At 40.5% G+C, this 23782-nt stretch overlaps 2 protein-coding genes across 4 annotated transcripts; both read left to right on the forward strand.

The window, feature by feature from the left end:
• Nucleotides 1-2669: 2669 nt before the first annotated feature.
• Nucleotides 2670-4210, forward strand: LOC135268196 (vacuolar protein sorting-associated protein 26A). Its single transcript, XM_064360190.1, has one exon. The coding sequence runs from the start codon at nt 2768-2770 to the stop codon at nt 3749-3751; it is 984 nt and encodes a 327-aa protein (XP_064216260.1). The 5' UTR covers nt 2670-2767; the 3' UTR covers nt 3752-4210.
• An 893-nt stretch (nt 4211-5103) lies between these two features.
• Nucleotides 5104-21979, forward strand: TMEM183A (transmembrane protein 183A). Of its 3 annotated transcripts, none has more exons than XM_012459447.3 (8): nt 5104-5221; nt 5419-5508; nt 6348-6515; nt 11440-11599; nt 12793-12973; nt 15454-15534; nt 19266-19421; nt 21300-21979. In XM_012459447.3, the coding sequence occupies exons 1-8, from the start codon at nt 5104-5106 to the stop codon at nt 21483-21485; spliced, it is 1140 nt and encodes a 379-aa protein (XP_012314870.1). In that variant the 3' UTR covers nt 21486-21979. The 3 variants fall into 3 exon arrangements, 2 of the variants coding, with proteins under 2 accessions (XP_012314870.1, XP_012314871.1); XM_012459448.3 differs by having other exon boundaries at nt 11443-11599; XR_010336486.1 differs by lacking the exons at nt 19266-19421; nt 21300-21979 and adding an exon at nt 14733-14896.
• Nucleotides 21980-23782: the final 1803 nt, after the last annotated feature.

Raw genomic sequence — 23782 nt, forward strand, 5'->3', positions numbered from 1 at the left:
ACTGGGATTACAGGTGTGAGCCACTGAGCCTGGCCATCTTTTACCATTTTAATCAACTGGAATGGGTTGCCTTCCTTCTGACTCTATGTATTCTCTCTTTATGCAGTAGAAGCAAAAAGGAATTAGTCACTTAAGGTGTTTTCAAATAACAACCACCACGGCCTTTTCACCAATATAATAATAACAGCTGAGAGGCTTACTATGTGCTATTTTAATGCTTTTTATGGGTTAATTCAATTAATTAGTACAACAACCCAGTGAAGCAGGTGTTTTTATTATCTGAAATTTACAGGCAAGGAAACTGAGGTTCAGAGAGGTTAAGTAACTTTTCCAAAGTCACACAGATAATAAATGGCAGAGGGAAGTTTTGGATGCTGGCAAGTCTGATTTCATAATCGCACTCTTGACTACTTTAAAACTACTGCTTTTTTATAATAAACTGCCTTGAGTAGGAAATTCCACTGTCATGTATTTATTCAAATCAGAAGGAATACTTTTCCAATACCTCCAAAGCAATGATTCCCAGGCTTTAGGATTTCACAGGCTATTACAATTTAAAAGAAAATTATAACCAATATAGATTTGCCACCTTTAAGATTTCATGAGAAAGGACCTTAAAAAGCAAACACCTCCAGTGATAATTTACTATTAGTGCAAAGTAAAGGACAATTTTTTTTTTTTTTGAGACAGAGTCTTGCTCTGTCACCCAGGCTGGAGTGCAGTGGTATGATCTTGGCTCACTGCAACCTTCGCCTCCCAGGTTCAAGTGATTCTCCTGCCTCAGCCTCCCAAGTAGCTGAGACTACAGGGGTGCGTCACCACGCCTGGCTAATTTTATTTTTTTTCCTAGTAGAGACAGGGTTTCACCATATTGGCCAGGTTGGCCTCAAACTCCTGATCTTGTGATCCACCCGTCTTGGCCTCCCAAAGTGCTGGGAGTACAGGTGTGAGCCACTGCCCCTGGCCTAAAGGGCAATTTAATACCAAAAAAGTAGGGTGGACGTAATCTAGAAAGATAGCATTCGAATGCATAGGTATTCATATATTGTTCTTAAATTTCTCACTTTTCTGAGGAAAATATTTGAGAACATTTTCCTTCCACCTTCTTCCTAATAGCTAGGCTAAGCCACTTGCATTTAAACATAACAACAATTTTAGTAAGTTTTACTTCTTGTCCTAGAAAGAACCTGTATCCTCCGATCTGGAGATTAACAGTGCTATTAACTAAAAGTTGTTGCGTTTTGATAAAAGGTGGAATGAAAGATCAGGATCATTGGTTCCAATATAGTAGCTGGAAGACTTCAGAGTCTGAGAGGTTTTGCTTAAAATCTTCTCAGTCTAGAAATTTTGAACGATGAAATAAACAATTTTGTGAACTAGCATTTATTTCATCCAATGCATTAAAATAGTAATTATACTGCTGAAAAATGAGAGCACATTCCTGTTAAAACCCAAGTTTTTTTATAGTGACAATGTAATAGGGTTTACGTTTCTTGTACCTTGGATTCCCTCCAGAATTTGAATGCCTGAGTGTTTTCAACAGGATGCCACATGAGTAGAAATCTACATATATGTGGAACTTGTGAATTTTTTATTGTACTTTTTTTTTCCTTTTTGTGGAGAATGGGGTCTTCTTGTTGCCCAGGCAGGTCTCACACTCCTGAGCTCAAGCTATCCGCCCCGCTCTGCCTTCCTAACTGCTGGGATTACAAGCGTAAGCCACCATACCCAGCCATGAATTTTTTATTGATAATGTGAAATGAGAAGCCTCAGCACTTACTATTTTTGAAATGGACTACAAACATGAATAACATATAAATAGAAACCTTATTTGAAACAATTTTCTTTTGTTAACAGTTTATTAGACATTTGTTTCATGTTATAACTTTAGATAAATTAAATTTGAATATTACACAATTGTGTCAATTATCTTCAGCTTCAGTTATAATTCCTAATTGATTCAAGCCTATTATCACGACCCCTGGTGGTAGTCTGTTACATAAGGTTAGTAAAAGGTCTGAGGTTTTTCTCCTAACAAACTTTGTGCTAGCTAATTGGACTGAAAATAAGATAGATAACTCTCTGGCAGATCCAGCGGATTGGATGCCTGGGTCCTAAATTTCTCAAGCCAGGAATTATTACGCTTTAGGAGTTGCAAGGAAGTTAGAAGGATAAAGGAGAATAACTTAGGACACCCAAGAACTAATTATTCGTCGTGGTGATACTAGCCCAGGGTTCGGTCCCTTACAGTTCTGTAACTTTGACTCAGTGACTCGCTTCTCTCTCAGTACAAAGGAAAGACGGTATTCTTTCTTTTTGGCGCAGGGTCTCGCTCTGTCGCTCAGGCTGGAGTGCAGTGGTGCGATCATGGCCCACTGCAGCCTCGACCTTCAGGACTCAAGCGACCCTCCTGCCTCGGCGATAGTTTTTCATCGATGATTCTAGTGATTTTTTGGGGGGATCGTGATAGACTCGAAACTTTTAAGAACGCCTTCTCCTGTTTTGAGAATTCAAAAATTTATTTATAGCTTTCATAAAATAAAGTGAAGACTCTTACAGAACTATGTTGGACTAGCAGGTGCCCGGGAAGATGACAGTGTATATGCATTCTGGTGCTGACGTGGACCGGGAGTGTGGACAGAGGAATTACTATAAAGAATCCGGAAGACGGTCACGTGACGGGGCGCCGGAGCGGAGGGAGCCGGGGCTGGGAGTTCTCCTGAGGGAAGAGGAGTGGAGTCGGGGGGACGCGGCGGCGGCGCTGACAATGAGTTTTCTTGGAGGCTTTTTTGGTCCAATTTGTGAGATCGATATTGTTCTTAACGATGGGGAAACCAGGAAAATGGCCGAAATGAAAACTGAAGATGGCAAAGTAGAAAAACACTATCTCTTCTATGATGGAGAATCTGTTTCAGGAAAGGTAAACCTAGCCTTTAAGCAACCTGGAAAGAGGCTAGAGCACCAAGGAATTAGAATTGAATTTGTAGGTCAAATTGAACTTTTCAATGACAAGAGTAATACTCATGAATTTGTAAACCTAGTGAAAGAACTAGCCTTACCTGGAGAACTGACTCAGAGCAGAAGTTATGATTTTGAATTCATGCAAGTTGAAAAGCCATATGAATCTTACATCGGTGCCAATGTCCGCTTAAGGTATTTTCTTAAAGTGACAATAGTGAGAAGACTGACAGATTTGGTAAAAGAATATGATCTTATTGTTCATCAGCTTGCCACCTATCCTGATGTTAACAACTCTATTAAGATGGAAGTGGGCATTGAAGATTGTCTGCATATAGAATTTGAATATAATAAATCAAAGTATCATTTAAAGGATGTGATTGTTGGAAAAATTTACTTCTTATTAGTAAGAATAAAAATACAACATATGGAGTTACAGCTGATCAAAAAAGAGATCACAGGAATTGGACCCAGTACCACAACAGAAACAGAAACAATCGCCAAATACGAAATAATGGATGGTGCACCAGTAAAAGGTGAATCAATTCCAATAAGACTATTTTTAGCAGGATATGACCCGACTCCAACAATGAGAGATGTGAACAAAAAATTTTCAGTAAGGTACTTTTTGAATTTAGTGCTTGTTGATGAGGAAGACCGAAGGTACTTCAAACAGCAGGAGATCATTTTATGGAGAAAAGCTCCTGAAAAACTGAGGAAACAGAGAACAAACTTTCACCAGCGATTTGAATCTCCAGAATCACAGGCATCTGCTGAACAGCCTGAAATGTGAACTGAACAGGAGGAAAAAAGAAGAGTAAAAAACTCCTGTAACCATTGAGATTAAGTTCAGCAGGTTAAAGATGGTTGCAGCTGGAGTGGGGGAAAAAAGGCCAAAACTCCATATATATTAGTCTTCCTTTATCTTAACAGCACTGCATTTATTTTATGATATAATGAAATGTTCTTTTCATGTATATACATTTTTAAAAGTGCTTTCTTTGAAACACTGGAACTTTCTTAAGCTGCCTTTTTTTTTTAACTTCATACTCTGATGATAAGTACTCAGATATGCATCAGCATAAACATGAAAAATTGTCATGTGAGTAGGCTGGTATTTGTAATTTTGCTTTCTTTGTGCATAATGTTGATTATAAATCCTTTTCTTCTCTCTTTTCATGCTAATGATTGCGTCTTATTCTTTACATGCAAAAAATTAAATATTTTATATTCAAATAAAATTAGAAACCGAGTGGCCCCTTGCATCCTGCAGAGATTTAAAACATGGCACCTCAACATTTTCAAGAACTACATTTGTTTTTACATATGTATTTGAGAAATGCATATAGAGTGTTTCACCGTAGGTGTTTCTGAGTACGATTCCATGGCTTCCAGAATTTTATCCTCTTTGAGGTCTTCTGTGGTATGACTATTGAATTTCTTCCCACAAGGGATGATGTAGCAGGTCATTATGGCCTTCTTTTTTTTGGCCATATTAAGTAACAGGTTTGCTATTTTCCAGTAGTACCACTGTGTGTTTTCTGCAATGTGGAGTTGACTTAGGTTGGCATTTTAGATTTGTTAAAACCATTTTCTCCATAAATATTTTGAAACATATATTTCAGTTTAATCTTTTGCCATGTGTATGCAAATATTTTCTTAACTTCACAAATTTATTCTCTTTTTCAGGGGAAAATTTTGGGATGGGGGACTCAGGAGGACCTGTGAAGCATGTAGTATCTAGATCTGGTAATTTCATGTTTATTAAACTCGAACTTTGGCTATTTAAACTCAAAAAAAAAAAAAAAAAAAAAGAATCCGGAAGACCAGGATGTAAACTCGTAATTCTAATCAACACAGGTGGGCTCCGGGTCTGTGAGACGCGAGATACTGCAACACCCGACACCACTCGGTAGAACAGGTCTCTTCACCTGGAACCCGGACCCAGCTTGATTCGCGGTGCCTGATGATGACGCATGCTTACACCTGGCGGTGATTGGTTCGCGTAGAGGGGCGTCGGCCGCCAACGCGACTCGAAACCCGGACCTATGTTCTCGCGAGAGTTAGCGGCCTCCGGTGTGGGATGGCCGCGGAGCCGGGCGGAGCTGGCCTGCGGCTCCCGGGGCCGGCTCTCCGGCCGGAGACATGGCCCGGGGGCCCGGCCCGATAGGCAGGCCTCGCCCCGATACGGTCGCCACGGTCGCCATGCCCAAGAGAGGAAAGCGACTCAAGTTCCGGGCCCACGATGCCTGCTCCGGCCGAGGTGGGCGAGGGGGGCTGGGGCGCTGAAACACTTTGGGGTTGGCAGCTGGGAGGGGGCTGGACCGTGCTGAGGCTAGGGCTCGCCTGCTCGCAGCGGGAGGGCGGCTCGGTCTGGGGGCCTGCGGCGAGGAGGAGGTCTTGGCGGGGAAACGCTGATGAGAGAAGGCCTCTTCCTTGAGGGTTGGTGCTGTGTTGCAGTGACCGTGGCGGATTACGCCAACTCGGATCCGGCGGTCGTGAGGTCTGGACGAGTCAAGAAAGCCGTAGCCAACGCTGTTCAGCAGGAAGGTAAGCTTTCCGCTAGCCTTTTAAGACTCATGCCGCGAAGACGGAACTAGGCATTTTATTTTTTCTCTGTTTTTCTTGCAATCCTTTAGTCATCTTCCCGTAATCGTGTTTACTTTTTTCAATGTTAACTTATATATTGGGGGTGGGGAAGAATTAGTCAAGAGTAGCAGTTTCTGTAGCAGAAATATTTTCTTACTTTGCTTTTAAAAACATGTTTGCATACTCTTTAGTTTCCACTGCATTCTTCTTGGATATTAATCCCTTTGCTGTAGTTCATATATGTTTTACTCTGCAGTTTGCTTCCTTGTTTAATAACCTTGGAGTGTTCTTTTCCTTTTCCGGTGTTTCTCTTGCTTTCAGTCTGTTTACTCATGGGTCTAAGACTTGTATTTTATGACATCTCTACCTCCAGCTCAGGACCAGGGTTAAATTGGATTCAATTGGTCTCAAATATTTCTCTGTAGAACTTATGGGAATATAGAGGGATTCTTATGTATTAATTAATACATTAATTCTTATGTATCCCATTCTTATGGGATAATCTTTTATCCTGCAGGGTTTATAGTGGAAAAATTGTGCACTCCTTTTTGCTCAGGGCTGAAAAAAGGACTCAGTTTCTGCAGCTTTGGAGTCAGTTTGCCCATTGCTTTCTATTTTTTTTTGTATTTAAAATACAAAAATTTTTCTTTTTTTTTTTGTTGTTGTTGACAGATTCTCACCTTTCTCTCTCACGATGTTTTCTCCCCCCCTTTCCTGAATGGATGCTGATACCTTGGCCAAGTTTTTGTATTTCTGGGCGGAACTGTGTGCCATCTCATTCTCCTCTTATTTTCTTCTAGTAAAATCTCTTTGTGGCTTGGAAGCCTCTCAGGTTCCTGCAGAGGAAGCTCTTTCTGGGGCTGGTGAGCCCTGTGACATCATCGACAGCAGTGATGAGATGGATGCCCAGGAGGAAAGCATCCATGAGAGAACTGTCTCTAGAAAAAAGAAAAGCAAGAGGCACAAAGGTATGGAGCTTGCTCTCTTTTGGCTTATTAGACCTGCCTGTGGTGACAAATTGAAGCTGTTACTTTCCCAGTAGCACAGGGGGAGATATAAGAGGTGATACCAGGGGAGTTTGAAGAAAACTTGGCTCTCCACAAGAACGCTGGTAGTGGGACAGGATTTAATACACCTGGGCTTTTTGCTTTTGTCTGAATTCCAGAGGGAAAGAGATTAGTATGTGTTAGTAGAGTTTCGGAGCTGTGCACTGGACTATAGTAGCCCTTCATTGAGAACATGTTATCAGGTAAAAACCCATATGGCAATGTGAAAACAAAAGGCCTTTGCATTTCTGGATTTCTGAATGTGTAAGGAAGCATAGATGTAACCAAAAAATGTTTTCCCAAATATGTGGATTTTTTGTTACAAGTTTTGTTAGTCATAGAGTTAGACATTTTCATGGGCTTTTAAGTGCTCTATAATTATTAAAGTCTGCTTCGTGTCTAGTAAATACTGTGGGAAATAGAAAAGTAGGTGATTTTTTTTACATCCTAATAGCAATGAAACTTACACAAATGAAACAAAGAATAATAAACTGATGGTATATAATGTGCCAAACCATCATTCAGATTCTGGGGTTTCCTTCAGACTTAAGTCAGAATCTTGAATCTCTTGGAGTGGAACTCAGAATTCTTTTTTTTTTTTTTTTTTTTTTTTAATTGAGACAGGCTAGAGTATAGTGGCAAGATCATGGCAGACTGCAGCCTTGACTTCCTGGGCTTAAGTGATTCTCCCATCTTAGCCTTTTGAGTAGTTGGGACTACAGGTGCTGTGCCATCATGCCCACTAATTTTTTCTATTTTTTTGTAGCGACGTGGGGACTTACTATGTTGCCTAGGCTGGGTTTGAGCTCCTGGGCTTAAGCAATCTACCCGCCTTGGCTCCCAAAATGCTGGGATTATAGGCATAAGCTACCATGCTTAGGCCAGAATTTTTAAAGCTAAAGTGGTTCAGATGATCAGCTACATTTAGGTGAAGGCTGATAAATAATAAATGTATGTATTTTTGGTCTCAGATTACCAGAACTTTCACCTGAGAATCAGATCATAAATATTTATATTCATCAAAGTATATTCAAATAATAATGAAATTAATGGTATGATTACTTTGAAATTATTCCAGTTATTGTTAGTCATAGCCCTCTTTTTCAGAATACAAAAGTTAATAGAGGTTGAGCATTCCAAATCTGAAAAGCTCCAAAATCTGAAATTTTGGGAGCACTGACATGATGCTGAAAGGGAATGCTTATCGTAGCACTTTGGATTTCTGCTTTTTGATTAGGGCTGCTCGACCAATAAGTACAGTGAAGATATTCCAAAATGTGGAAAAAGACAAAAAGCCAAAATCTGAAACGATTTTGGTCCTGAGAGCATTTCTCATAAAGGGTACTCAACCGGTGTTGACATTCTTCATACTTGTTTGTTCTTAATTTTTCACTTAAAATCCTTACTTATCACCATTCTGTTAGGGATTTATCTTGTTGTTTTTTTGGACACGTTCCACAGAATGGCTTAGACTCAAAAAAAAATAAAGGTAAAATTTATTCCTTTAAAGTGTACAGTTCAGTGGTTTTAGCATATTCACGGAGTTGTGCAACCATCAACATGGTCTAAGTTTAGAACATTTTCATTACTCTAAAAAGAAACCCCATACTTATTAGCATCCCTTCTCATTCCAAACCCTCCTCCAGCCCTTGGAAACCAACTAATCTTTGTGTTTCTGCAGATTTACCTATTTGGCATTTCATGTAAATGGAATCATACAATTTGTAGTCTTTTGCATCTAGCTTCTTTGGCTCAGCATAATGTTTTCAAGGTTCATCCATACTATGTATGTATCAGTATCTAATTCTTTTTTATTGCTTTTTATTTGGCTGCTATGAATAATGCTGCTGTGAACATTCATGGACAAGTTTTTATGTGGACACAGGTCTTTTCATTTTTGGTTAGATAGGAGTGAAATTGCTGGATTATATGGAAACTCTATGTTTAATTTTTTGAGGAATTGCCAAACTGTTGTTCAAAGTGGGTGCACCGTTTTATATTCCCACCAGCAGTGTATAAGAGTCTTAGTTTCTCTATACCAACACTTGTTATTGTCTGACTTTTTAAATTATAATGGATGTGGATTTGTATCTATCTCATTGTGGTTTTGATTTGCATTTCCCTAATGGCTAATGATTTTTGCCCATTTTTAGATTGGGTTATCTTTTTTTTATTGAATTGTAAGACTTCTTTATTCAGGTTACCAGTCACTTAACAGATATATGATTTGTGGCTTACAGGCTCTTAACCATAATTCATATTTTACTTCCTCATTCCACTTTACCTCCATTAGGTTTCTCCATTCCAGTCAGACTGATCTTTTTTTTTCTTAAATTTATTTTTATTTTATTGTTTTAGCAGGTACAGTGTATTTTTCTTCTTTTTTTTAAAGCTTCTTTTTAATGAAAAATGTAGAATAAGAGAGAATAGTATAACTCCATATAACTATTACCCAGCTTCAACAGTAATCAACTCATGACCATTGAAAAGTTTTTTTTCTCCTTCTTGTTTTAATTACCATTTTGTTTTTATACACTACCAACTCACGGCCATTTTTACTTCAGCCATTACTCCACCACCCTATCACTCACACACACACGGTTATTTTGAAACAATTTCCATACCATCATCATCTCTATAAATATTTTAGTAGTTATCTCTTTTAAAATTTCATTATCACATCTAAAAGACTTAACAGTAACTCCTCAATGTCATTACCATCTTGTTAGACTTTTCTGTTTACTGTTCTCACGCTTTGCTTTCTAAGTCCCTTGGTTTCATGTTAGCACTTGATTTACTTGACATGCTTTTCCTCTTAACCTATGCCTCTCAACATTCTTCATGTACTTTATGACTTATCTCCATGAAGCTTTCCTTTATTGATTCTATTTCCTTCATTTTGAAAGCTCTTAATAATTATGTATAAAACATGCACCATCATGGCCAGCTAATTTTTAAATTTTTTGTAGAGACTGTGTTGCCCAAGCTGATCTCAAATTCCTGGGCTCAAGCCATCCTCCCACCTTGGCTTCCCAAAGTGTTGAGATTACAAGCATGAGCCATTTTACTCAGCCACAATCGATGAAATTTTAATAGTTGTTTGCCTTCTTTTTCAAAGAGAGAAGAGGTTATGTGGGAGAAAGTGGGGCCTAGACGTGGTAGACTTGAGTCTTGCATGATTACTGGAGATTATAAGAGGGATAGGAATCAGAAAAGATGATGTTGTTTTAGACATATTGGATCTCTGTTGTGAAGAGCCTAACCAAATAACCTGATCTAATCATAGAGCTGTGGGAAGCAGTTAGCTAGAAAAGGAGGGGCAACTTTGGGGAGGTTGTGTAGGGACTTTTTCCTCAGGAAGGAAGAAAGCTGGTTTTAGAATAGTTCTATGACTAGTTTGAAATAAGGGTTAGGGTTAGGATGAGCCCAGATTCAGGTATCTTTACAGAGCATGTGTATTACCTGAACCTGAGAAGTATAGTGGACGTGAAGGTTAAGAGAATTAACACTAATGAGTTCAGAAGAAGGAAGAGGAAGGGATACATTGTCAAGGAGTGACTCATTGTCTCTGGATCATAGGTCAGACTGGCAATGAAACAAGGAGAAAGTAGAAGGAAAAAAACATGTGCAGGTAGTTGTGAGTAATGAGAATGTACTGTAACTTACCTGGTTTTTTAAATTTAGTTTGTACTTTAAGGTTTCCTTACATCATCTTAAAGTCAATTTTGTTTTTTTACCTGACTGAAAATGTTTAGTGCGTGGAGACTTAAAGAGAAACCAAGAGCAGGGCTTAATAGCATAAAGCTGAAATTTGGCTGGGCATGGTGGCTCACGCCTGTAATCCCAGCACTTTGGGAGGCCGAGACAGGCAGATCACAAGGTCAGGAGATTGAAACCATCCTGGCCAACATGGTGAAACCCCCGTCTCCACTAAAAATACAAAAATTAGCTGGGCGTGGTGGTGTGTGCCTGTAATCCCAGCTACTCGGGAGGCTGAGGCAGGAGAATCGCTTGAGCCTGGGAGGTGGAAGTTGCATTGAGCCAAGATGGTGCCACCATGCTTCAGCCTGGTGACACAGCGAGACTCCATCTCAAAAAAAAAGCTGAAATTTGGAGTCAGAAAATCTTGGTTCTGTTTACCTTGACTGAGTGGCAAGGTTTTGTTTTCTTATTCCATTGAAGAATTACTAGAGTTGAATGATACAATGTGTACGAAGGCACTTTTGAAACTTCAAAACGATGACCAGATGCAGTGGCTCACACCAGTAATCCTAGCACTTTGGGAGGCCAAGGCAGGTGGATCACTTGAGGCCAGGAGTTCAAGACCAGCCTGGCCAATGTTGTGAAACCCCATCTCTACTAAAAATACAAAAATTGCTCAAAACAACACAGCCAGTTACCAGTAAAAAATAGAGAAAAAAAAGACAAAAATTAGCTGGGTGCAGTGGAATGTGCCTATAGTCCTAGCTACTAGGGTGGCTGAGGGATAAGACTTGCTTGAACTCAGGAGACAGAGGTCGTACTGAGCCAAGATTGTACCACTGCCTTCCAGCCTGGGCAACAGAGGAGACTCTGTCTCAAAAAAATAAAAATAAAAAGTAAAACTTCAGAATGGTATGTCAGTAGTTGTTAAATAAAGGCCTTAAGAATAAAATCTATTTTCTTGGGCAACAGGAGTTAAAAGTTTCCAGTAGCTAGGATGAACAGGAAATGATAGGTTTGCGGGATTTCTGTGGACGTATTTAAAACCATTTCTTAACTGTGCAATCCTTGGGAGAAATGAAATGATCGAGTATCTTTAGATATGTGTGTAGAAGATGAAAGATTATTCCTTTTTCTGTTTCAGAAGAACTGGACGGGGCTGGAGGAGAAGAGTATCCCATGGATATTTGGCTATTGTTGGCCTCATATATCCGTCCTGAGGACATTGTGAATTTTTCCCTGATTTGTAAGAATGCCTGGACTGTCACTTGCACTGCTGCGTTTTGGACCAGGTTGTACCGAAGGTGCGACCACAGAGAGCTCACTGTCTTATCTGTGTAGCTGATTTCATTGCTGTTTGTGATTTGGAGCTACTCACTGGATGGTGACCTCTTTTCACTTTCTCTACTCCATGTCTGGGCATGACCCAGCTTTGGACTTCTTGAGCCCCTGTCTAATTTAAATTTGATATTATTAATTATCCAGGTAATTGTTTTCCATGTGGTTGCCTCCTTTCCCACTCCAGTATCCACTTTCAGCAAAATGTCTTGCTTCAAGTCCCAGAGAGAACTGTCTGAATTTTCGTCAGAGGCTTATTTTAGCTAGAATGTTCAAAGCTACAGATACCTATCTGCTCATCGTTTTAGCGGGACTGGTGTTGCTTAGCGTTGCTAGTCATCTTTAAGAATTACACAGTTTTTGTACTTATGTCTCCTATGTATAGTTGTAGTGGTGAGGAGTAAGTAAATTATGTGATTAGTAAAAGGGCTAGTTTTTGATGCTAGGTGTGAAAGTGTAGGGATGGTTGTAAACTGTCAGGCTGTGGTGAGAAGGACTGTTGAAGTAGAAAGGAGTAGAGAACTCATTGTGAGATCTAACAGGAGAGCCTGGCAGTTCTTCTTCAGTACAGGTTTCTCCAGTACGGGTTCATTTTGAGCAATTCAGAATTTGCTCTTTTGTTCGGTGAAAAAGGGAGGACTTTAGCTTTAAAAATGGATGGAGGTGGCTGGATGTGGTGGCTCTTGCCTGTAATCCCAGCACTTTGGGAGGCCAAGGGGAGTAGATCACCTGAGGTCGGGAGTTCGAGACCAGCCTGACCAACATGGAGAAACCCTGTCTGTACTAAAAATACAAAATTAGCTGGGCGTGGTGGTGCATGCCTGTAATCCCAGCTACTTGGGAGGCTGAAGCAGGAGAATTACTTGAACTCTTAAGGCAGAGACTGTGGTGAGCCAAGATCGCACCATTTTACTCCAGCCTGGGCAACAAGAGTGAAATTCCTTTAAAAAAAAAAAAAATGGAGAACTGCAGGAGTACAAGGCAAAGACGTACAAGTTGCCAAAAGTTGCCAAGAAGTCAAGTAGCACTGGGGACAAGCTACCTGCTGGCCAGTGGAATAGTGCAGTAAAGTTCATACAGAGACCAGGAGTCTTAGGAGACTGACCTAGAGCAGGAGAGACAGGTCACATATTGGTAGGAGTAATGTGTCATGTTTCAGGCACTACACGCTGGATGCTTCCCTGCCTTTGCGCCTGCGACCAGAGTCAATGGAGAAGCTGCGCTGTCTCCGGGCTTGTGTGATCCGATCTCTTTACCATATGTATGAGCCATTTGCTGCTCGAATCTCCAAGAATCCAGCCATTCCAGAAAGCACCCCCAGCACATTGAAGAATTCCAAAGTGAGTGAGAATTTGTGTTGGGGTTTGACTAATGGACTCTTGTATCGTAGTCTTGTTATCATGGCTTGTCTCCAGCTTCCTTGATGGGGAGGGCTGCAGGTCCCAGGCTGCTACGGGACTAATGTAAACTTTTCAGGGCTTAAGAGATTTTACTTCTCCAAGACATTTCTGCTGTGCTGGGCTGCCTTATCTTATACTTACCTTAAAGCTTTCTTGTGCCTTTAGCGTATTCCTTATTATTTTTATTTTAATTTAGCTTTATACATTGGATCGCTTTAGATATAATGGTTTTGGTGGTTTGGGCTAGGAAGAACACAACTCAAATGGTAGATGTATGCTGTAATTTTTAAGAGGTGCTTTAAATCACGGTACAGAGATATAACATGAGCAGTTCACTGTTTTTCTCTTTCTAATGCAACCTTTACATCAGGGTTTACCCTTTATTGTTGATCTCCTTAAAAGATTCTGGTGTACACTTGACTTCTGTAGCATTTGGAAGTGCCCTGTGCCAGGATATTGCCAGGCTCTGGTAGGTCATCTCACAGACTATTAGGTACCGTAATTCATAAACCTTAGTTCTCTCAAGTTCTTTCTGTGTTCTAGGCTCTTTTTATCTCGGGATTTCCTTGATGTTTTATATTCATACCTTTATATTCAAGTTTTGTCATTCTTCCGATTTGTAAATAGGTCTACTAGCCTTTGGTCCATTCTCTTTTTCTCTTCCCTGGTGAAATTGCTAAATCACCTTTGTCAAATGAGGTTACCCTGTTCCTACCCCAAATCTGATGTTCCATAGCATTTCCCATTCTCTTGTTTGTTTTTATGGTATTGGACATTATATAATGATTCTTCTCTCCTAGTTTAGCTCTAGGGTGATCATATTTTACCTGATAAATATTAAAGGGTACTATTGATTTCAAGATTATCAGAGTTCCTACCCAGCTTTGTAAATTGAGGTAGTCAGGGCCGTTGGCCAAACTCAATTTAATAATCATGCTAACTGGTGGATTTAGAGAAGGAGTAGATTGCTGGGAGAGTAGGATTTCACCTAGCAGCTGCTTCTCCTTGTAATATGAGTGGACAGTGTATCTTCTCACACTTACAAGTGTCCCTTTCCCTTGAAACATTTGATAGTATCAGATTAACTGTGGTGAGTGTGGGGATCATCCCAAAGTTAGCCATGCCAGGATTAAATCAATTGCTGGGAGCAGAGCAGCATTGGGCAAACTCCTCATGCTTGACACATCTTAGCGGCTCCAGTGCACAATGCAAGTGCTACTGCCTAAATTCTAAAATGCCCTCTTCATATTCTTATCACTGTCTACTACTTTTTTAAAAGTGGACTGTAAAAAGCCAAAGTAGAATGAAAACGAAGGTCTTTTTTATTTTTATATTTTTCTAAGATGGGGTTTCACCATGATGGCCAGGCTTGTCTTGAACTCCTGACCTCAGGCGATCCACCCACCTCAGCCTCCCAAAGTGCTAGGATTATAGGCGTGAGCCACCACACCCGGCCGAAAATGAAGGTCTTAATCCAGATAGTAAGCCCAGGCCATCTGGCTGCTGCTTTTATGCCTTGTTAGAGATCTTCTGAAGAGGGTGTGGGGCCTGCAGTGGCAGGTGTCCCATGCATGGCCTTGCCACTTGTATATCCATGATTGCGTGGCATTCAGGGAGTTGCCAGCATGCCTAAAGGAAGTTGTCCCATGTTCCTGGACTCCAGCTTTTCGTATTTGATTCCCCCTCTCTCTCTTTTCAGTAGCATAGCTTGTGTGGGACACTGGAGCCGTTGTGATGGCAGCAGAAGTGTTTTCCCCTTAAAGCCAAGCCCATTAATTTTGATGGAACAGCAGGACGTACAGGGCATGTCTGAAGGGCAGGACAGCTGGCACGGCGGACGACCCACCCCTTATCCCCTGGGAGGTACTTCACTTCTTGTGCTTAACCCTAGCTGTAGCCTGACTTTCACTGAGGGGCTTATTTCTAGACAGAATTCAGCCTAGCTCTAGTTTCCTGACTGGCTGTCTGCTCTCAGAAGGTACTGAGCAGTTTGCTTCTGTTACAGGGCCAGCCCTCTCTGCCTACCTTATGGCCTTGTATCATCTTGCCTGGTGGCTGCTGGCTTCCCTTATATTTTAATGTAGAGGATTAGCCTGCTGAATCAGAGGATGCCCCGGTCTCTAGATAACATGTTTCTGTCTTTGAAGATGAGAACACTAGGGGTTGATGTCAGTAGCCTCTGAGGTTGACTTATATTGGTCCCTCTTCTCCTTATTGAATAGTCTTGGGATTGTCTATTTTTATGTTGCACCAGTGTCAACTTGGGGGTCTATTTGTGCCAAAGTAAAATCTCAGTATTGGGACTGTGGCTGGCTTTAGAGCTGTCAAACAGAAAGGTTTTTGCTGATTATTTTTGTTATAGTGTATTTTTATTTTTTTTTGTCTTTTTCTTGGTTTATTTTATTTTTACTTTCTTACAGTGCTTACTTTTCTGGTGCAGAAAGATTGTTGGGAACAGACAGGAACCAATGTGGGAATTCAACTTCAAGTTCAAAAAACAGGTATGTGGTCTTCTCTTTGTTTTCCAGATAATACTTTGTTCTAAGAGATTTCCCTGGGTATCTTTCTGAGTCTGTTTGTGCGCAATAATAGTACCACAAATTCTCGGTAACTTAAAAAGAACAGAAATTTATTCCCTCACAGTTCTGGAGGCTGGGAAGTCCAAGATCAGGGTGCCTGCAGGTTTGGTGTTTGGTGAGGGCCTGTCCTCTCTGCTTCCAAGATGGTATCTGATTGCATTCTGCAGAGGGGAGGAACACTTTGTCCTCACATAGTGGAAGCCCCAAAAGGGGCTGAACCTACTGTGAAGACTCTTTTATTAAGGCCTTAATTCCATTCATGAGGGAGGGCTCTCCCAGTAGGTCACCTCCTAAAGGCCCTACCTCTTAATACTATTGTGGCAGAGATTAAGTGTCAACATGAATTTTGGAGGAGACACAAACATTCAAGTCATAACACTAGGCATGAAATTGCCTTACTAAAAGCAAACAAGATACAGCCTAAAAATCCAAAATCTGAAATGCTTCATAATTTGAAACTTTCTTGAGTGCCAACATGATGCTCAAAGAAAATGCCTATTGGAGCATTTTGGATTTTGGATTCGTGGATTTCAGATGCTCAACTGGTATAATGCAAATATTCCAAAATCTGAAAAAATCAGCAACACTTCTGGCCCCAAGCATTTCGGATGAGGGATACTCAACCCAAAATGCCATGTAAACAAAAGGTGGGAGGAAGTATTCTGTATTGAAAGACAAGGATAACAACCTACTGTAAAGAGTAAATCTTGAGTGGATCCTTGATAAGGGAACAAAGCTATAAAAGACATTTTGGGGGCAATTTTCGAAATCAGAATGTGCTATGGATAATATGAAATTATTGTTAATTTTCTTATGGGTGGTGATGATAATGTGGTTGTATGTAAGTGTATTCATGCTGAATTACTCAAGGGTGAAGTGTAAATGTTACTTTCAAATGGCTTTGTACTTCCTTTCCCCCAAAGTGTGTGTGATTTTTATATACATATGTGTATACATATATAAAGTATGTGTATACATGTATTTTACAAAATATAGACACCTATACACACATGTAATTTTATAAGATCTTCTTAGCTTCATATATTTAAACTATGCTAAAGAAAGCCTCTCTAATGGATGAATAAATCAAGATACTTGTACAAAGACTACCATCAAAGCTCATTTTAAAAAAATTGGAGGTTGGAGCTGTAAGAGACAGTTTAAAGGGATTTTGATGAGATACTGTTGAGAAAGTCAAGCAAGGTGCATGAAACAGTCTGATGCCATTTTTTGTCAAAACACAAAATCTCTAAATATGTGTGTGTAGGTAGGTCTGTATGAGTATGGAATACATGGAGCATATAACCAGGTTATTAGTGTGGCTTAACCTGGAGGGAGGGAGAGGTGTCTACAATAAAAACTTCATAGGGCCGGGCGCGGGGGCTCACGCCTATAATCCCAACACTTTGGGAGGCCAAGGCAGGTGGATCACGAGGTGAAGAGATCGAGACCATCCTGGTCAACATGGTGAAACTCCGTCTCTACTAAAAATACAAAAAATTAGCTGGGCATGGTGGTGTGTGCCTGTAATCCCAGCTACTCAGGAGGCTGAGGCAGGAGAATTGCCTGAACCCAGGAGGCGGAGGTTGCGGTGAGCCGAGATCACGCCATTGCACTCCATCCTGGGTAACAAGAGCGAAACTCCGTCTCAAAAAAAAAAAAAATACTTCATGTATGGGCCAGGCGTGGTGGCTCATGCCTGTAATCCCAGCACTTTGGGAGGCTGAGGCAGGTGGATCACAAGGTCAAGAGATCGAGACCATCCTGGTCAACGTGGTGAAACCCCGTCTCTACTAAAAATACAAAAAAAAAAAAAAATTAGCTGGGCACGGTGGCGCGTGCCTGTAATCCCAGCTACTCAGGAGGCTGAGGCAGGAGAATTGCCTGAACCCAGGAGGCGGAGGTTGCGGTGAGCCGAGATCACGCCATTGCACTCCATCCTGGGTAACAAGAGCGAAACTCCGTCTCAAAAAAAAAAAAAATACTTCATGTATGGGCCAGGTGTGGTGGCTCATGCCTGTAATCCCAGCACTTTGGGAGGCTGAGGCAGGTGGATCACAAGGTCAAGAGATCGAGACCATCCTGGTCAACGTGGTGAAACCCCGTCTCTACTAAAAATACAAAAAAAAAAAAAAATTAGCTGGGCACGGTGGCGCGTGCCTGTAATCCCAGCTACTCAGGAGGCTGAGGCAGGAGAATTGCCTGAACCCAGGAGGTGGAGGTTGCGGTGAGCCGAGATCGCGCCATTGCACTCCAGCCTGGGTAACAAGAGTGAAACTCTGTCTCAAAAAACAAAAAAACAAAAAAACACAAAACTTAATGTATGATATAATCTCAGTTATACAAAATTATTTAAGAGAGAGAGTATATACATATTAATAGACATATTAAGAGAACAGTTCCCAAAAGATTAGTTGCAGTTACAGGATAGTAGAAGTCTTAAGTTACCTTTACTTTGTCAATATATTTATGTATTATTTAAACTTGTTTACCATTAAAAAAAGTTACTTTCATTGTGGAAGGGAAACCTCATATATTTCTGAATGGAAGCCTTAGATACAGAAAAGGCAAATGACATGAACTCTCCAGTTGCCAAGCCAATGAAAATTTTTTAAAACCTGGAAGAAATATACCAGAGGCACATACATTGTTTACTAATCTAATTACTGGCCAAGCCTTGAACGGTGACAGTGTCACTCAACGGACACCTGTATTATTAGGTGGAATTATGGTCACCCTATATTCTTATGTGGAATTATGAGCAAATATGGCAACAGGTTTATGGATTTTTCTCTCTGTCACTATATATATAAAACCCATAAACCCATTACTAAGTAGAGGAGACAGGTGAAAACACATAGGGTAGGGGAGAGATTGATAGAGAGTTGTTTTCACCTGTTCGGTCTACTTAGTATTTCACTGATGAGACACATTATAAATACTATTATTTATTCCTCATGTGATGGCAGGTGGGTTACAGATAAGTTTGTAATTAAAGTAAACCTTATTTTCCCATTGATTTATTTCAAAAACATGGTTCAGGGAAGAATTTTAGTTCTGATATTTTGCATTTACTAAGATCTGCACAGTCTGTGGTATCCATTAGATGCTGGTAGAAAGTCCACCATACACCTTTCTGAGAAGGGATTGAGAGCCAGTCTTCGCAGTGTTGAAATGTGACTAGAAGCAGAGACCAGGATTACTGCAGGAAAGTGAATGGTGAGATTTCCTTTAGTTCTGAGACTTGTGATTCCTTTGTTTTATGGTGTCTGGAATTAGGTGGCCTAATCTGCTTCCATCCCTTTTGTGCAGCAGATCTTCTTTGGAGTCTGACAAGTTACAAGAAATTTGCAATCTTGCAAACATTGTAGAACCTCTGGTAGAGGCTGTAAGTTTCCATTTCTTGTCAAATGGCCAGGAATACCATCTAAATGAAGCATAAACCCATTGGCACATTTGCTCATCCAAATGTATTTCCCCTTCTTTCAAAGGGCAGATTTTCTTTGATCTCTGTATAGAAACACATATAGAGAGGAGATGACAGTAAAATGTATCTTACTAGCTTTTATTGAGCCATAGGATTTTCTTTGATGGACTCTTAGAACCATATACATTTCCTCTAAGCCATTGGATTAATTCTCAGTTCTCTTCAGTCCCCTAGGTTAAAGAGCAAGTGTACAGGAGGATTGCAGCCTCCCGTTCAGTATGAAGATGTTCATACCAACCCAGACCAGGACTGCTGCCTACTGCAGGTCACCACCCTTAATTTCATCTTTATTCCGATTGTCATGGGAATGATATTTACTCTGGTAAGTGGGGACTCAGGACGTCATTCTCAGCTCCTTTTTTTTTTTTTTGTCATTCTGAAAGGAGATGAACTACATCGCTTTTTGTTTGCTTGTTTTTTAAAGAGACACAGTCTCTGTCACTCAGGCTGAAGTGCAGTTATGGAATCATAGCTCACTGCAGCCTCAAACTCTTGGGCTTAAGCTATCCTCTTGCCTCAGCCTCCCAAGTAGTTAGGACTTCAGGTGCACGCCACCACCCCTGGCTAATTTTTATTTTTTGTAGCAGTGGGTGTCTCACAGTGTTGCTGAGGCTGGTCTCAAACTCCTAGCCTCAAGCAGTTCTACATCTGCCTCTCAAGTGCTGAGATTATAAGCACGAACCACTGCCTTCGGCTCTTTTATAGACTTCTGCTATATCTGAGGTTTGAGAGGTATTTGTAAATTTATGAAGGAAGATATCTTCTTTTTTTAAAAAAAGTTTGAAATCAGTCCTGTATATTAGGAACAAGCAGATTTGTGGAGACATTAATTATACCTGAGAATATTTTACCTTTTTTCTTTCTTTGTAGGAAAGGGAATGTTTCTGCATTTCCATGTGTAGTGATCATTAATGATTGAGAAACTATAGGAATAATAATGAGATACATACATGAGCACTGTATGTCAGGATCTTGAGGCATGCATGTGGGGTTACAAGTGGATATTAAAATATAGGGTGATCAGGTCAGCTCTGTCCTTTGTGTGATATGACTGTTCAAGGCTTGGCCAGTCATTTAGACTAGTAAACAATGTATGTGCCTCTGGCATATTTTTCCCAGGTTTTAAAAATGTTTCACTGGCTTGGCAACTGGAGAGTTCATGTAATTTGTCTTCTCCATATCTTAGGCTTCCATTCAGAAATACATGAGGTTCCCCTTCCACAGTGAAAGTATCTTTTTTTAATGGTAAATGACTTTAAATAATACCTAAATTTACTGAAAAAGTAAAGGTGACTTAGACTTCTACTGTCCTATAACTGCAATTAATCTTTTGGGAACTGTTCTCTTAGTATGTATGTTAATATGTATATACTGTCTCGCTCTTAAATAATTCTGTGTAATTGAGATTGTATCATACATGCAGTTTAGTTTTTTTTTTTTTTTTTTTTTTGGAGACAGTCTCATTCTGTTGCCCAGGCTGGAGTGCTGTGCCGTGCTGTGCTATCTCGCCTCACTACAATCTCCATCTCCTGGTTTCAAGGGATTCTCTTGCCTCCACCTCCCAAGTAGTTGGGATTACAGGTGCCCACCATCACACCCAGCTAATTTTTTGATTTTTAGTAGAGATGGTGTTTGGCCAGGCTGGTCTTGAACTCCTGACCTCAGGTGATCTGCCTGCCTCGGCCTCTCAAAGTGCTCATTAGTGAGGCCTTTAGCCTAGTTTAAACATGTGAAGCTGAGAAGGCCTTATAAAATTGTCCTTAAATTTTTCTATCTTTACAAAGGTTGACTGGGTGTGGTGGCTCCCAGTGTAATCTCAGCACTTGGGAGGCCAAGGTGGGATCGTTTGAGGTCAGGAGTTTGAGGCTAGCCTGGCCAACATGGCGAAACCCTGTCTCTACTATAAATATAAAAATGGTGGTGCACGCCTGAATTCCTAGCTACTTGAGAGGCTGAGGCACGAGAATTATTTGATCCTGGGAGGCAGAGGTTGCAGTGAGCTGAGATCACATCACTTCACTACAGCCTGGGCAACAGAATGAGACCTTCTCTCTCAAAAAAAAAAGTGTTGGTGTTATAATTTAAAGATTAATCTTGTGGCCTAGCCAGTGTAAATTAGTTTGGATTATTTCATTTCAGAGTGAGCTGTTGGGAACCAAGGTTGTGTAAGTTGGATACTGAATTTGCTTTTCCATTTCAGTTTACTATCAATGTGAGCACGGACATGCGGCACCATCGAGTGAGACTGGTGTTCCAAGATTCCCCTGTCCATGGTGGTCGGAAACTGCGCAGTGAACAGGGTGTACAAGTCATCTTGGACCCAGTGCACAGCGTTCGGCTCTTTGACTGGTGGCATCCTCAGTACCCATTCTCCCTGAGAGCATAGTTACTGCTTCCCATCCCTTGGAAGCAGCCCCGAGTCTAGTCCATTAGTAATCAGATTCCAGTTTGGAAGGGGCAGCTGGATTGTATATCTGGTTAGTAATGCACATGCTCTTCAGGTTCTAGGGCTCCTGTTAGGGGAGGGAGAAATGTTGAATCAAGAGGAAAAATAACAACTATAATTTATGAACATATTTTAATGTAAAAATTTGCATTTAAAAGGAATGGCCCTGTTTTCTGTGTTAAAACCCCATTTGGTGCTATTGAGTTTGTTCTTTATTCTTTTATCCCAGTGAAAATTGTTGATCTTGCTCTAGGGAAAAATTAAACTCTTTGAATCTCCAAACAAGGAAGTTTCAGCATTCCCTTATGATCAGAGGAACTTTAGAGGCCTGAAATTGTTGCTTCCAGTTTAGCTCCCCCTCAAATTCAAGTGAATATTTTCTCCCTTTACCCTTCTCCAGAAATAAAGCAGGTGACAGGGTTTTCAGAATCTTACCAGATTGACTTGTGTATCTTTTTTAAAAAATAATTTGTAATATTTATTGCATACATTTTCTTTTGCCAGTTTTGGATTTTAGGTATTTTTTTGCATGAGGCTGATAGTGGTGATGATGACTTTATACCCTTGGTACTATAGTAGGAACTTTACATAGTATCTCTACTTCTCACAGTCTTGCAAGGTAGGTGATATTATTCCCATTTTATGGTTGAGAAAACAGAATCAGTGACTGTACCTGTAACACCAGTAAATGCAGAGCTAGGATTCTGACCCAGGTCTTTTGTTATACCATAATTTAAGAAGATGAGTCTCATTTTTCTTGTGGTAGATGGTGGTAAAAGGGAGTAGGCAGAGTGTTCATAGATAAAAAAGTAAAAGGGTAAGTAAGAAGTTGACTGTGGTATACCTTATTCTAATCAGCTTAAAAAGTATAGAAGATTGATGAAATGATCTTTTAAATATGTATTTCTAAGTAAAATGTAAAACAAACCAAGAATGTTATTTCAGGAAGGATAGTGACACTTGCATTGAACTGTTAGAAAGGCATTTATTATGCTAAAAAGTCATTAACAAAATGCATTGCATGTTGAAATCAGCCTCTTGAACCATAAGCACTTAGCGACTTTGCTCTGCCCTGTACTGTGCTGCTTCTGCTGTCATCCTGTGTGCCTACAGAAGCCTGGCCTTCCGTCCATGCAGAAATGCTTATGTCCTCCTGTTGTTCAGGTGTACTCTGAGAAGAGGATCACAAATGTCTTTTTGTTTTGCTAGGAAGAAAACCTTGCTGCTTTTCTCTCCTCCCACCCTCTGCTATACAAAATTAACCAGTGAGCTGGATATTACCTGGATATTGCCAGGAGGTGGGCATTAAGACAGTATTCTTTAAAAATGAAAATCTTTTGGAGGAAAATCTTGTGAGGCAAACTGCTAAATTGGTGTGTGTGTGTGTGTGTGTGTGTGTATGTGTGTGTGTATGTGTGTGTGTGTGTTTCCATCTTACCCAGGAATATTCTTAGAAAGCATCTGCTTAATTTTGCTGCTAATAGCTAACCTTATCCCACATTGAGGGTGGTATTAAAACTGTTCACACAGAGAGTGAGCCTGGGTCAGCCAAAAACAGAATTTGGGCATTTAAGTGATAACAGACAAAAAACCTAAGGACAGTGAGCACTTTGCAGATCTCTACAATCAAAAGTTGCCTCTTTGAGGCGGGAGGAGAGAAGCACAGCCCCTGCCTGGTTGCCTGAACTAAAGATGCCATGGAGCAGGAGTGTCTTGGTGCATTGTTGTCCCCGCTTAGGAGTACCTTTAAAAAGGGGGTGAAATAAATTTGGCTTAATAATTGTATTCTGACTCAGCTCTGAGTTTTTTATGTCAAATTCCATAGTATGGTGACAGATACAGTACTAGATGCTGCCTCAGCTCTCAGCACAATATTGACAAACACTTGGTAAAATGTGTTATCAGTAGTGATCCTGGCTTCAGCCTTCCTCTGCATTGGCTGAGTTGCCATTTCTAGCATGATGCATGCTTTATTAGTGACAGGATGTGAAGTATCTCAGGGATTTCCTTTTGGTGAGGACCCTAGACCACCCAAAGAAGAGTTGGAACTTTCTGGACTACAGGTTAAAAACAGCTTTAAGTTATAAAGCTTTATACACCATGATTTTGCTCTTTTAGCCAAACAACATACAGGTGACTGGAACACTGTGAGAGTTAGGGGTGCAGACCTCACACAGTTGAAAATCTGCTGTAATTTTTGACTCCCCCAAAACTTAATAGCCTACTGTTGACTGGAA

The sequence above is a fragment of the Aotus nancymaae genome, unplaced genomic scaffold (assembly GCF_030222135.1).
Source record: "Aotus nancymaae isolate 86718 unplaced genomic scaffold, 86718_ANA_hifiasm-v0.15.2.pri h1tg000039l, whole genome shotgun sequence".
NCBI lineage: Eukaryota > Metazoa > Chordata > Mammalia > Primates > Aotidae > Aotus > Aotus nancymaae.

Excerpts from the sequence above, each read along its gene's own strand:
- LOC135268196 (XM_064360190.1), top strand. The coding sequence starts at position 2,768 with ATGAGTTTTCTTGGAGGCTTTTTTGGTCCAATTTGTGAGATCGATATT.
- TMEM183A (XM_012459447.3), top strand. The coding sequence starts at position 5,104 with ATGGCCCGGGGGCCCGGCCCGATAGGCAGGCCTCGCCCCGATACGGTC. Across the intron at positions 5,509-6,347 it reads CAACGCTGTTCAGCAGGAAG|TAAAATCTCTTTGTGGCTTG; the intron begins GTAAGCTTTCCG and ends ATTTTCTTCTAG. Across the intron at positions 6,516-11,439 it reads GAAAAGCAAGAGGCACAAAG|AAGAACTGGACGGGGCTGGA; the intron begins GTATGGAGCTTG and ends TTTCTGTTTCAG.